The sequence below is a fragment of the Hyla sarda genome, chromosome 4 (assembly GCF_029499605.1).
Source record: "Hyla sarda isolate aHylSar1 chromosome 4, aHylSar1.hap1, whole genome shotgun sequence".
NCBI lineage: Eukaryota > Metazoa > Chordata > Amphibia > Anura > Hylidae > Hyla > Hyla sarda.
The window spans coordinates 24,436,368-24,451,228 of record NC_079192.1 but is presented as its reverse complement, the minus strand read 5'-3'; the positions used below and the strand labels follow the sequence as shown (position 1 = coordinate 24,451,228).

General features: G+C 44.9%; 1 protein-coding gene and 1 long non-coding RNA gene across 5 annotated transcripts in view; one reads left to right on the top strand and one right to left on the bottom strand.

The window, feature by feature from the left end:
- The window catches only part of LOC130367634 (uncharacterized), an 85,228-nt gene extending 82,274 nt beyond the window's left edge, over window positions 1–2,954 (top strand). For all 4 annotated transcript variants that reach the window (XR_008892115.1, XR_008892116.1, XR_008892117.1 and 1 more), the window contains exon 3: window positions 2,583–2,954. This is a non-coding gene — a long non-coding RNA (uncharacterized LOC130367634). The remainder of the gene's footprint in view (window positions 1–2,582) is intronic.
- LOC130367630 (transmembrane 4 L6 family member 5-like) lies at window positions 468–10,433 on the bottom strand. The gene is made up of 5 exons (XM_056570195.1): window positions 9,840–10,433; window positions 6,369–6,434; window positions 4,544–4,722; window positions 2,561–2,753; window positions 468–710 (listed from the first exon to the last, which is right to left on the bottom strand). The coding sequence occupies exons 1-4, from the start codon at window positions 10,020–10,022 to the stop codon at window positions 2,564–2,566; spliced, it is 618 nt and encodes a 205-aa protein (XP_056426170.1). The 5' UTR covers window positions 10,023–10,433; the 3' UTR covers window positions 468–710; window positions 2,561–2,563.
- Window positions 10,434–14,861: the final 4,428 nt, after the last annotated feature.

Below are 14,861 nucleotides of genomic sequence, written 5' to 3'. Positions count from 1 at the left end.
GAAAGAGAAGGGAAAGGAAATGAAGGAGAGGGGAAAGAAAAGGGAATAAAATAGGAAATTAAAAAGGGAAAGGGAAGGGATTGAAAGAGAAGGGAAAGGAAATGAAAGAAAAGAGAAAGGGAGGAGAAAGGGTAAGGAAATTAAAGGATAAGGGAAGGAAAAGGAAAAACCCCACACTAGAAAGTGATATATATGTCATATGTACCTCAAAATGATCCAAATAATTTGGCAAATTTTGCCAACATAGAAGGATTTCCTGCCCGTATGATGGCAATTAAATGGGATGTTACTGTATGACGTTTGGGCCTCTAGAGAGACGGTCTTATCTGGATCTTCTGCTGCCAAGGACGGTCCACCACAGGTTTATGGCCAAGAAATCCCTCAATTCCAAGGTATTAATTATATTAATTTACAAAATATGGACGAGACGCACGTATTGAAATCTGAGTTTATTCACATGTATCAATATTAACCATAAATAAAAAATATAAACTTGTCTATAATGTATAGACATCAGACTCCCAGAATCCATAGTGCAAATATGAGTCAGTCTGGGGGGGGGGGGTTCCCTTCATTCTGACTCATGGGAGTCCTCATACATGTTCGACCAGGAAGACATCTCCAAACAACCAGGATGGGCTGTCAAAGGATCCAGCCTTTGACGTCAGCAGTGGGGGGCGTCAGTTGTCATGGTTACCGGCTGGGTTCATCTGTAAAAAAAAATATATATATATAAAAATGTATTTAATGTATTTAAATATATGTACAGCGGTCCCTCAAGTTACAATATTAATCGGTTCCGGGACGACCATTGTATGGTGAAACCATTGTATGTTGAGACCAGAACTCTATGGAAACCTGATAATTGGTTCTAAAGGCACCAAAATGTCATCCAAAATAGGAAAAAGTGAGGATTAAAGAAAAATAAGTAGATAACTAATATAGATAAAGCAAATCCTTACATATAAAAGTAATAAAGATCTGCTGGGAGCTGTAAATCACTGTCTGTGTCAGTGTTTCCCAAGCAGGGAGCCTCCAGCTGTTGCAAAACTACAACTCCCAGCATGCCCGGACAGCCGAAGGCTGTCCGGGCATGCTGGGAGTTGCAGTTTTGCAACAACTGGGGGCACCCCGCTTGGGAAACACTGGTCTATGTAGAGGACAGGAGCTTCTTCGGGGTCCTGTACAATGTCCTAAAAAAGTAACATGGAGCCGCCCTCACCTGGTGTCCAAAGGAGCAGCTAACCCTGGCACAGGTAAAGTGTACAGAACATGTAATACCTCATTGTACTGTAGGGGGCGTTACCAGACACCAGTCAGTGCATACACTTCAGTAATACAGGTAAAGTGTACAGAACATGTAATACCTCCCTGTACTGTAGGGGGCGCTACCAGACACCAGTCAGTGCATACACTTCAGTAATACAGGTAAAGAGTACAGAACATGTAATACCTCCCTGTACTGTAGGGGGCGCTACCAGACATCAGTCAGTGCATACACTTCAGTAATACAGGTAAAGAGTACAGAACATGTAATACCTCCCTGTACTGTAGGGGGCGCTACCAGACATCAGTCAGTGCATACACTTCAGTAATACAGGTAAAGAGTGCAGAACATGTAATACCTCCCTGTACTGTAGGGGGCACCACCAGACACCAGTCAGTGCATACACTTCAGTAATACAGGTAAAGAGTACAGAACATGTAATACCTCCCTGTGCTGTAGGGGGCACTACCAGACACCAGTCAGTGCATACACTTCAGTAATACAGGTAAAGAGTACAGAACATGTAATACCTCCCTGTACTGTAGGGGGCGCTACCAGACACCAGTCAGTGCATACACTTCAGTAATACAGGTAAAGAGTACAGAACATGTAATACCTCCCTGTACTGTAGGGGGCGCTACCAGACACCAGTCAGTGCATACACTTCAGTAACACAGGTAAAGAGTACAGAACATGTAATACCTCCCTGTACTGTAGGGAGCGCTACCAGACACCAATCAGTAATACAGGTGTTTTACCAGTAAAATGCCCATTCTGATTGGTCGATTCTTCCAGCCATTGACACGTTTCACAGATCTGGACTGTCTGTACATTGTATGTTGAGTCTGGTTTCCACTTACAATGGTCCAGAAAAGACCAATATATGGTGAAACTATTGTATGTTGAGGGATCACTGTATATATTTTATAAATATATAAAAAATTAATTATTGTGCGTATTCGGGCACAGATACATGAACAGCTCTGTGTCCTGACTTTGGATGAAGAATCTCCTTTCCCCTCTCCCAGCAGGAAATCCCAGCAAAATGCCATTATCTTCTGTAATAATTCTCATTTATTATCATGTAGCTGGATAGACTCAGGTTTCGGGACAACCCCTTGTCCTCAGTTTGGGTTTGGCATTGCAGCTCAGTTAAAGTGAAGTGAGCCGAGTTGTAATACCACACACAACCTGATGACAGGGGTGGCGCAGTTTTTTTTGGAAGAAAGCAGCTATGTTTCGTTTTTTTTGTAATCCCCTCTATTAAATGGATGGAAGCCAGTACCCACTTACCATCTATTCCTTTTTCCCGCAGGTTCCGCACAGGCAGCCGAAAAGACCGTTAAACATCTGAACAGCGCACAGGATCAGAGAGATGGCGGTGGAAGCCAGGACCATAGAGAACAGGATGATGTTAAACTCGGCCACTCCCTTGGGGCTCTCACAGGCATCCCACATGGTCTTGTTGAATAGATAATTTTTGTCACTGCAAGAGCAAAGAGAAACAAAGGGTTAACCAGGTCCAAAAGCAGCGCCATTTTTGAATTTTTTTTCATGACGATCGTGTTATACTCTAATCACATCCAGAGCTGCATTCATACTTCAGCTGATTAGCATTTTTATTGCCTCCATCTCATTACTGCCCTCTGCTGCTTCTGTGTGTGTATGGCATGTTCAGCTGTGGGGCATTTTAAAAGGGTACTCCGGTGGAAAACATTTTTTTTTTTAGGTCTTTATAAGTCAACTGGTGCAAGAAAGTTAAACAGATTTGTAAATTACTTCTATAAAAAAAAATCTTAATCCTTCCAGTACTTATTAGCAGCTGTATGCTACAGAGGAAATTCTGTTGTTTTTGAATTTCTTTTTTGTCTTGTCCACAGTGCTCTCTGCTGACACCTCTGTCCGTATCAGGAACTGTCCAGAGTAGCATAGGTTTGCTATGGGGATTTTCTCCTGCTCTGGACAGTTCCTCATACGGGCATCAGGTGTCAGCAGAGAGCACAAAAAAGAAATTCAAAAAGAACAGAATTTCCTCTGTAGCATACAGCTGCTAATAAGTACTGGAAGGGTAAAGATTTTTTAATAGAAGTAATTTACAAATCTGTTTAACTTTCTGGCACCAGTTCATTAAAAAATAAAACGTTTTCCACCGGAGTACCCCTTTAGAGATGCAGAGTAACTATGAATGCAGCCTTGGATGTAACTAGTGCTAAAGGCTGTCCAGGCATGCTGAGAGTTGTAGTTTTGGAACAGCTGGAGGCACACTGGTCAAGAGGGGCATTTATCATTGTTCTTGTGCCTTTGCGCAGTTTTTTGGACGCCTAATTTATGATTATTTATCATTTACGTAAAAAAAAATCCCAAACTCTTTGCACAGTTGCTGAACATTATCAGTAGATTTGTCCCCTTTAAAGGCGTTATCCAGAAAGAGCGCCACCCTTGTCCTCAGTTTGTGTGTGGTATTGCAGCTCAGTTCTATTGAACTGAATGGAGCTGAGTTGTAATACCGCACACAGCCTGATGACAGGGGTGGTGCTGTTTTGGGGAAAAATTTGCTTTTTTTTAATTTATTTTTTTAAGAATTCTCACGGGTTGAGAAATGCTCTTTGTTTTATAAATTAAGAAAAAGGTGACTCCACCTCAAACATATAAATCTCCCCTTTAGTCCACCCCTTTAAACGTTTGACCATTCTTTGGACCAAGTTTTTCTTTGGGACCCCCCCATAAGTCACATACTGCAGTAATAGCTATTTCAGTTTAAAGGGGTACTCTGCTGCCAGACATCTTATCCCCTATCCAAAGGATTGGGGATATGATGTTTGACCGCGTGGGTCAGATGCTGGGGCCCCCTACGATCACCCCAAGCACCCAACATTCTAAACAAATCTCGGGTTCCTGTGGCAGTGGTCGTGACATCAAGCCACGCCCCCACCATTCATGTCTATGGGAGGGGCGTGTCGGCCGACACGCCCCCTCCCATAGATATGAATGGAGGGGGCGTGGCCGTGACATCACAATCATGGCCTCCAGCTCTGAGTGTTCTGAACTAAATGTTCAGAATGCTGGACCACCGGAGTACCCCTTTAAATAGAAGAAAAATTGTCACAGTCCCGCCCCCTGTCACTAATAATAATAATAATAATAATAACACTACAATACATGAAAAATGAAATAATCCCATAGCCAATTATTCGAGGGCCGAGATAAAGGATTGTGCACTAGGAATAGATTTTTAGTGGAAAGCCCCTTAAAGCCAAAACTTCCAATAATCCTTACCTGAAATCTTTCAGTTCAGAGTCAAAGGGACGTCCCCATTGTTGTGAGGTTGTGCCGGAAGTTTCATTGTGGTAACTGAAATAGCACGTCGGTCCTCTCACCATCCCCAGCACAGACGCCACGAAACCGTAGAGAGATCCAACAACGCCAACAGCGGCAAAGATGATGGACAGGAACATCTGTGAGAGGGAAGGGGGTGAGTATGGTATTCACGATAAAAAAATTATACCAACTATATGAATAGTGTCAGGCTTAGATACAGCACATGGTATCACACAGGATAAATGGTGAAACGTTGCGAGTTCAGCAGTGCTATCTCTCACTTGTCTCAGTGCACCAAACCGGAAGGACTATGAGTGGTCCCTCTCTTTGAAAGATTTTTATATATAAAAAATATATAAATATATATATATATATATATATTTAGGGGAATATGCAAAGCAGCTCATTACATCACCTTTTCAGGTAATGTTCCCTGGTATCAGCTCCTGTTAAGGAATATAAAAAGCTGATCGGGATTTATGCCAAGCCAGACTATTCCCCAAAAGGGAAGTTTCTACCCATCTGCAGACAGGTGTTTTGTGGTTTTTGCCACGAGTCAGTACAGAGCAGGGTGATCTGGCTTGGCTGGGATAAGAGGCCTGAGAGCAGCTAAAGGGGATGAGTATTTACCTCAGGGCGAGGCCACCACTCCTGGTGTAACGGAGCTTCAGAAGGCCATTACCCAGAATGCCTGCGGAGTGCTTAATGGCCTTCTGAAGCTCCGTTACACCAGGAGTGGTGGCCTCGCCCTGAGGTAAATACTCATCCCCTTTAGTTTATATATATATATATCTACACATATATATACACATATATATACACATATACATATATATTTATACATATATATATATATATATATATATATACACACATATATATATATATATATACATACCATATATAAATATATATATATATACACATATATATATGTATATATACACATATATATACATACATATATACATACATATATACATATATATGTATATATATATATATATATATATATATATATTGACTTATGCTGACTTATACTTCTGCAGAGACTATACACCCATCACTAAGAACCTGTCAGAAATACGTAGTTGTCTTTAGATGTTTTAGAACAGAGGTCCCCAACCCAGTCCTCAAGGCCCGCCAACATTTTGGTTTTTTTCCATATACTCCATTAGAAGAGAAGAAGGGAAAACATCAAATCCTGGACGGCTGGTGGCCTTGAGGACATCAGAGTTGGTAGAGTCAGGAGGCCTCCATACACCATAGACCAGTGGTCCCCAACCCAGTCCTCAAGGCCCACCGACATTCCATTTTGTTTTCCAGTTACTCCATTGGAATAGAACAGGGAAAATGTTAAATCCTGGACTATTGTGGACCTCGAGGACTGGGTTGGGGACTACTGTTTTAGGGTGCGTTCACGCACTATTTGTTTTTGCGTTTTTTTTTCGCTACATATTTGAAAGGGGGCGGGCTCTTCTTGGCTGTCCGCAGCAGATTTTCCACGGAGGAATTTATGCGAGCCCCAATTGAAGTCAGTAGGGACTGTGGCGGGTTTTCCGCAGCGTAACTTCCGCCACGGAAAATCTGCTCCAGACAGCCGAGAAGAGCCCGCCCCCTTTCAAATACGCAGCGGAAAACCCCCAAATAGCGTGTGAACGCACCCTTAGAAGGTATGCACTTAGGAGAAATCATTTTATATTGGAGATAAAGCCCTTTTTATCACGGTAATCCCATAGTTACCCGTTAATACATATACGTAAGACAGGCTCGGAGAACTCACCCCACAGCGGTTATTGCAGCAGCCCTCTCGCCCGGTGGCTTGGATGTGAATGGCTGGAACAAGCACCTGAGATAAGAAAATAGTTTACGGTTACCAGGTTCTAGGCTCAGGAGGAGGCAACAATGAGAACCCCAGGGTTCTAGGTATAGACTGGGAACAGAGTGACCTATGACAAACCCTAAAATCCAGCAGGGCACAATACAATGGCCACATCCAATGCCCCAACCTTAAAGGGGTACTCCGCCCCTGGCATCTTATCCCCTATCCAAAGGATAGGGGATAAGATGTCAGATCGCCGCGGTCCCGCTGCTGGGGACCCCGGGGATCGCCGCTGTGGCACCCCGCCATCATTACTGCACAGAGCGAGTTCACTCTGTGCGTAATGATGGGCGATACAGGGGCCGGAGCAGCGTGATGTCATGGCTCCGCCCCTCATGACATCACGGCCCGTCCCCTTAGTGCAAGTCTATGGCAGGGGGCGTGACGACTGCCACGCCCCCTTCCTATAGACTTGTATTGACGGGGGCGGGCCGTGACGTCACGAGGGGTGGAGCCGTGACGTAACGATGCTCCGGCCCCTGTATTGCCCGTCATTACGTGCAGAGCGAACTCGCTCTGTGCAGTAATGATAGCGGGGCGCTGCAGCAGCGACCCCGGCGATCTGACATCTTATCCCCTATCCTTTGGATAGGGGATAAGATGTCTAGGGGCGGAGTACCCCTTTAAAGGGGTACTGCGCTACTCAGCGTTTGGAACAAACTGTCATAGCCCCGCCCCCTAATGACGTCCCGCCCCCTCAATGCAAGTCTATGGGAGGGGGCGTGTAACGCCCCCTCCCATAGACTTGCATTGAGGGGGCGGGACGTGACATCATGAGGAGGCGGGGCTATGACGTCACAAGCTCCAGTGTTTTTAAATAAACTGATCAGAGAGTTAAACAGATTTGTAAATTTCTTCTATTTTAAAAATCTCAATCCTTTCAGTACTTATCAGCTGCTGTATACTACAGAGGAAGTTCTTTTTTATTTATTTTTTATTTTTTTTTATTTCCTTTCTGTCTGACCACATTGACCTCTGTCTATCTCAGGAACTGTCCAGAGTAGGAGCAAATCTTCATAGCAAACCTCTCCTACTCTGGACAGTTCCCAACATGGACAGAATTGTCAGCAGAGAGCACTGCGGTCAGACAGAAAATTAATTTACAAAGAAAAGTACTTCCTGTGGAGCGTACAGCAGCTAATAAGTACAGGAAGGATTAAGATTTTTTTTAATAGAAGTCATTTACAAATCTAAGAAGAAAGCAGGGTGATGCCAGCGATTAAGAAACTTCCCCTTTATTAGATCCACGTTAAAAACATCGACATGGAGAGACTTCAATATGACAAGCGATTAAAATCCCAGGAATCAGCGCCAAGCATGACGCGTTTCAGGTCCTGTGACCTTTCATCAAATGCATCTGATGAAAGGTCACAGGACCTGAAACACGTCATTGAAGTCTCTCCATGTCGATGTTTTTAACGTGGATCTAATAAAGGGGAAGTTTCTTAATCGCTGGCATCACCCTGCTTTCTTCTTAGATTTGTAAATGACTTCTATTAAAAAAAATCTTAATCCTTCCTGTACTTATTAGCTGCTGAATACTACACTGGAAACGTGGATCTAATAAAGGTGAAGTTTCGTAATCACTGGCATCTACCTGCTTTCTTCTTAGATTTGTAAATTACTTCTATTAAAAAAATCTTAATCCTTCCTGTACTTATTAGCTGCTGAATACTACACTGGAAACGTGGATCTAATAAAGGGGAAGTTTCTTAATCGCTGGCATCTACCTGCTTTCTTCTTAGATTTGTAAATTACTTCTATTAAAAAAATCTTAATCCTTCCTGTACTTATTAGCTGCTGAATACTACACTGGAAACGTGGATCTAATAAAGGGGAAGTTTCTTAATCGCTGGCATCACCCTGCTTTCTTCTTAGATTTGTAAATTACTTCTATTAAAAAAATCTTAATCCTTCCTGTACTTATTAGCTGCTGAATACTACACTGGAAACGTGGATCTAATAAAGGGGAAGTTTCTTAATCGCTGGCATCTACCTGCTTTCTTCTTAGATTTGTAAATTACTTCTATTAAAAAATCTTAATCCTTCCTGTACTTATTAGCTGCTGAATACTACACTGGAAACGTGGATCTAATAAAGGGGAAGTTTCTTAATCGCTGGCATCTACCTGCTTTCTTCTTAGATTTGTAAATTACTTCTATTAAAAAAATCTTAATCCTTCCTGTACTTATTAGCTGCTGAATACTACACTGGAAACGTGGATCTAATAAAGGGGAAGTTTCTTAATCGCTGGCATCTACCTGCTTTCTTCTTAGATTTGTAAATTACTTCTATTAAAAAATCTTAATCCTTCCTGTACTTATTAGCTGCTGAATACTACACTGGAAACGTGGATCTAATAAAGGGGAAGTTTCTTAATCGCTGGCATCTACCTGCTTTCTTCTTAGATTTGTAAATTACTTCTATTAAAAAAATCTTAATCCTTCCTGTACTTATTAGCTGCTGAATACTACACTGGAAACGTGGATCTAATAAAGGGGAAGTTTCTTAATCGCTGGCATCTACCTGCTTTCTTCTTAGATTTGTAAATTACTTCTATTAAAAAAATCTTAATCCTTCCTGTACTTATTAGCTGCTGAATACTACACTGGAAACGTGGATCTAATAAAGGGGAAGTTTCTTAATCGCTGGCATCTACCTGCTTTCTTCTTAGATTTGTAAATTACTTCTATTAAAAAAATCTTAATCCTTCCTGTACTTATTAGCTGCTGAATACTACACTGGAAACGTGGATCTAATAAAGGGGAAGTTTCTTAATCGCTGGCATCACCCTGCTTTCTTCTTAGATTTGTAAATTACTTCTATTAAAAAATCTTAATCCTTCCTGTACTTATTAGCTGCTGAATACTACACTGGAAACGTGGATCTAATAAAGGGGAAGTTTCTTAATCGCTGGCATCTACCTGCTTTCTTCTTCTCCTTGGAGGACTATTTTGCCGTGCGGTGGCCGGGTGAGCTGACTATCTTCTATTTTTGCTAATTTACAAATCTGTTTAACTTTCTGGCACCAGTAGATTTAAAAAAAAAAAAAGTTTTTCACCGGAGTACCCCTTTAAAGAAAGAAAGTACGGAGGGTCCAGCACTTCATTGCAAGCAGCTTTATTGAAGATACATCACACCATAAAAACGACAGTCAGTCAGACATGTTTCGAGCGCTTGCGCTCGAAACATGTCTGTCTGACTGTCTTTTTTATGGTGTGATGTATCTTCAATAAAGCTGCTTGCAACCAAGTGCTGTACCCTCCCCGTACTTTCTTTCTAGACCAGCAGATGCCAGACTACTAGAATGTCCATTATAGAAAATAATAGCTTTGGAGCCCCAGATGGAACGCGGCACGTTTCTATTCTTACCAGTAATCCGCCTCCGATCACTCCTCCAAGCCACAGAACTTCTGGCGTCAACTGTTCCGATGAGTTCTCTACAGCTTTAACATCCCATCCTGGAAAGAGCTGGATCACATTGCAGATGATGGAGACGGCACATAAGGGGAACAGGGAGATCCCGATACATTTGGCACATTTCCCGGTACACATGGTGGTGAGAGATGGAGGAGGCTGAGACTGTGGGGAGGACACTGGTCCCGGTCCCTTTATATCTCCAGACCCAACCCCATAGATTCATAGATAACGTGGTCTGAGTCACGGTGGAGTTTGAACTACAGTCGGCAGATAGGAACGGAGAGTGACGCACGGGGGAGGAGGGGGGGAGGGAGGGGAGGACAGTCTTTCACGTTGATGTCATGATAACATATTGAATAAAAAATATAGTCAAAGAGTTGAGCGAATATTTATAAGGGATCAGGAACCAAAAATCCAGGAGCTTTACATGGGCCGAAAAGACCCAAAACCGAGGCTACCGTGTTACACACTACCCTAAGGGGGAGATTTATGATTGCTTTTAGAGCCTTTTTTCTTTTTCGTCTATGTTTTGGCGCAAGTAGCATATTTTAGCGGCTTTAAAGGGTACCTCTCATCAAAAAAACTTTTGATATATTATAGATTAATGTATGCAGAATAACTTTACAATTGCATGTTATTAAAAAATATGCTTCTTTCTCTTTAATTTTCCACTTTGAAGAAATGACCACTAGGGGTCTCCCTACCAGTCCTGGCAGCAAGCATTTCAGACTCACGCTGGAGTCCTAAACACTACGAGCTGCCAGTCTGCTTTGTTCACAAAGGAGAACACTCAGAGCTGCCAGCCTGCTTTGTTCACAGCCTGTTTGGCTGTGAACAAAGCAGGCTGGCAGCTCTGAGTGTTTAGGACTCCAGCATGAGTCAGAAATGCTTGCTGACAGGACTGATCGGGAAAAATACAATAGAAAGAAGCATATTTTTCATTAACATGCTATTGGAAAGTTATTCAACATTCATTAATCTAAAATATATCAAAAGTTAATTTGATGAGAGGTACCCTTTAATGCGTCTTTTGATATAGACAGTTTCGCTCTTCTTGCCTACCCGTAGAACTTTTTCTTTTTGACCATGCAGTGGTCACGTATTTATCATTTATAGACTTTTGTCAAAAGTCGCTGTGGTGGTCGCCTTGTGGGTGTGAATGGTGGTCGGGATGTTGCTGTGCAGGTTATAAAGGGTGCTATTAATCCTTGTCAGTCGTGACGCCAGGGTGAGGGTTAAATGCTGTATGACTTGGCCTATCGCCACCCTTCCCAAGGACGATAGGTGTTTGCAGAATAAAGTATTGTCCACAACCAGAGCTTCGCTGAAAACTTGCATCGACTTTTACTGAAGATTTTCTGCAACATGCGAACATAAGAAGAGTCTTTGTAACAGAGTCTATGAAGAGCTTGGCTGAGATTGACCGTTGGTTGGGACTTTGAGTAAGTTCTTTAGCTTGTAGGGATTTTGTATGCGCAGATCCGCTGGATATGGGGTTAAGTTTAGGTCCAGGGTCCTTGCCAGTAATTACGGAGAATTTAGAAGAACTCACCGTGTAATTCAGCCGAGGCCGCAAGGCTTTGGCCTAGTAATTGTCGTTGTAAGTTGCAGAGGTCCTACCTCATTCAGTGACAGCAACCCAAGATAGAGAATGATGGCCGCAGCTCCCTTATATGGGCAGGGGCTGGCTGTTTTAGGATTGGTCCACGCCATCTGTCAATCAGCCTCACAAAGCATTGTGGGTATCACATGGTCTATGAACCTCCAAAGGTCCTTTTCACTAACCATAGAGACTAAAGCCTTGTCACGTGACCCGCAGGTCCTGCGACGCTAGCGCAAGGTAAGTACACTCTATATACATTTATTTACATTTAATTGTGCAATATATTAGTTATCTAAGGGGTGACTAGGGGAAGACTAAACCTGAGGTCCCCACCGTTCCTAGGAACTCTGACTTTGGGGACCTATACCTAGGTACTGTATGCAATACGGTACCGGGACACCACATCGCTACTTTGTGCGCAAAGGAACTGTAACGCCGAGCGCTCCGGGTGCCGCTTCCCCTCCGGAGCGCTCGTGGCATTACACTCCTGCTTGCAGCGCCCCGGTCAGACTTTTCGTCTTCACGGGCTTCCCACGCATATGGTCTCGGATAGAGGCGTTCAATTTGTGTCTAAATTTTGGAGATCTCTCTGTAATCAATTAAAGATCAAATTAAATTTCTCGTCCTCCTACCACCCGCAGTCCAATAGACAAGTGGAGAGTGAACCAGATCCTTGGTGACTACCTGCGACATTTTGTCTCCTCCCGCCAAGATGATTGGGTCGACCTGTTACCCTGGGCTGAATTCTCGTACAATTTCAAAAACTCTGAGTCATCCGCCAAGTCTCCATTCTTTGTGGTGTACGGCCGTCACCCGCTTCCCCCCCTCCCCATCCCCACTTCATCTGGAGTTCCTGCCGTAGATGAATTGACCCGGGACTTCTCTTCTATCTGGAAGGAAACTCAAAAGTCGCTCTTACTGGCCTCTTCTCGCATGAAAAAACATGCGGATAAGAAGAGAAGAGCTCCTCCTGTCTTTGCCCCTGGTGACAAAGTGTGGCTCTCTGCCAAATATATTCGGTTTGGTGTCCCTAGCTACAAGCTGGGTCCTCGTTACCTCGGACCATATAGAGTCAAAAGTCAAATCAATTCTGTCTCCTACAAGCTCCATCTTCCTTCTTCTCTTCGTATTCCTAACTCCTTTCATGTATCCCTTCTCAAACCTCTCATACTTAACCGCTTTTCCCCCAAGGTCACCGTTCCCGCTCCTGTCACTGGCTCCTCTGACGTCTTCTCGGTAAAAGAAATCCTCGCCTCCAAGGTCGTCAGAGGTAAAAAAAATGTTCTTGTTGACTGGGAGAATTGTGGCCCCGAAGAGAGGTCTTGGGAGCCCGAGGTCAATATCCTCGACAAGGAGCTCATCCATAGGTTCCTGGACTCCAAAAAGAGGGGGAGACCTAAGGGGGGGTACTGTAACGCCGATCGCTCCGGGTCCCGCTTCCCCTCCGGAGCGCTCGCGGTGTTACACTCCTGCTTGCAGCGCCCCGGTCAGACTCGCTGACCGGGAGCGCTGCTGTGTGTCTCTCGGCGGGGATGCGATCCCCGCGGCGGGACGTGCCCGCACACGGATCGCATCCCGTGTCACTCACCGGCCCCGTCCTTCTGCTCAGTCCCGGCGCGCGTGGCCTCGCTCTCTAGGGCGCGCGCCGGGTCTCTCAGATTTAAAGGGCCAGTGCACCACTAATTGGAGCCTGGCCCAATTAGTTCCAAGCACTCCCCACACCATAAAAACCCACTTTCGCTTCCTGTCCCTGCCGGATCTTGTTGCCTTGTGCCCTGAGAAAGCGTTTCTGTGTCTTCCATTGCCTATGTACCCAGACCCTTGCCGTTGCCCCTGACTATGAACCGTTTCTGCCTGCCCTGTGTCACGATTCGGCTTCCAGGTAGTGGATCCTCTGTGTCAGCGAGGGATTGGCGTGGACCGTGCTAGTGGACCGGTTCTAAGAGGCTACAGGTGTTCACCAGAGCCCGCCGCAAAGCGGGATGGTCTTGCTGCGGCAGTAGTCGTATCCACTAGCAACGGCTCTACCTCGCTGACTGCTGAGAAGGCGTGGGACAGAAGGACTAGGCAGAGGCAAGGTCAGACGTAGCAGAAGGTCGGGGGCAGGTGGCAAGGTTCGTAGTCAAGATGGATAGCAAGGGTTCAGGTAACACAGGCTTTGGACACACTAAACGCTTTCACTGGCACAAGGCAACAAGATCTGGCAGGGGAGTGCAGGGGCAGTGATCAGATATAGTCTGGGAGCAGGTGGGAGCCAATTAAGCTAATTGGGCCAGGCACCAATCATTGGTGCACTGGCCCTTTAAGTCTCAGAGAGCTGGCGCGCGCGCGCCCTAGAGAGCGGAGCCGCGCGCGCCAGCACATGACAGCAGGGGACCGGGACGGGTAAGTGACCTGGGATGCGATTCGCGAGCGGGCGCGTCCCGCTGTGCGAATCGCATCCCCGACGGCCATGACAGTGCAGCGCTCCCGGTCAGCGGGACCGACCGGGGCGCTGCGGGGAGAGAGACGCCGTGAGCGCTCCGGGGAGGAGCGGGGACCCGGAGCGCTAGGCGTAACACCCTGACCTTCTGCTACATCCGACCTTGCTCTTGCCTAATCCCTTGTACCACGCCTTTCTCAGCTGTCAGTGAGGTTGAGTCGCTATCGGGTGGAACGACCTGGGGGTTACCTGCCGCTGCAAGTCCATCCCGCTTTGCGGCGGGCTCTGGTGAAAGCCAGTAACCCCTTAGATTCCGTTCCCCTGGTACGGCCCACGTCATCTCCTTACTGACACAGAGGATCCACCACCCGTGTCCTCCCCGCATACCAGTCCGGATCCTGACAGGAACTTTTTTAGGCACAAAGCTACATCACCTACCAGTGGAATAGAATAACAGGTACTGTATGAACATTAAATCATTAGACCAATGCCAAGGATTAATATCTAGAACAACAGGAACGAACAGTAAACAAGTTGATCACCAAGGATGGACTCTAGAGAACAGGGAGAAGAGATGTATGGGCATTAAAGCAATAGAAAACTATATATGAACACATGCAGTGTCCCGGTACTACCTCCCAGCTGTCATAGTATAAGGTTGTCCTGGGGATGAGGAATTCTTGTTCTCCATTTATCTAAGTCTGTAGCATTTGGGAACTGTAAGGGTTAACATTTTGCTCTCCACTGGTGGATAACACATGAAAGGATGCGTGTAACTATGGTCACATGACCTACCCTAAGACAAGTTTCTATGTAGAAACAGCTAGAAAGGCTGTCAGAGAGGGTATAGAGATGGATCTAGTCAGAGTCTGGCCTTAAAGGGGATCTCCGCCCCTAGACATCTTATCTCCTATCCAAAGGATAGTGATAAGATGTCTGATCTCGGGGG

Coding starts and splice junctions, on each gene's coding strand:
- LOC130367630 (XM_056570195.1), bottom strand. CDS start 10,022: ATGTGTACCGGGAAATGTGCCAAATGTATCGGGATCTCCCTGTTCCCC. Junction 6,435..9,839: donor TGATCGGAGGCGGATTACTG/GTAAGAATAGAA, acceptor TTCTTATCTCAG/GTGCTTGTTCCAGCCATTCA. Junction 4,723..6,368: donor GCTGCAATAACCGCTGTGGG/GTGAGTTCTCCG, acceptor TCCCTCTCACAG/ATGTTCCTGTCCATCATCTT.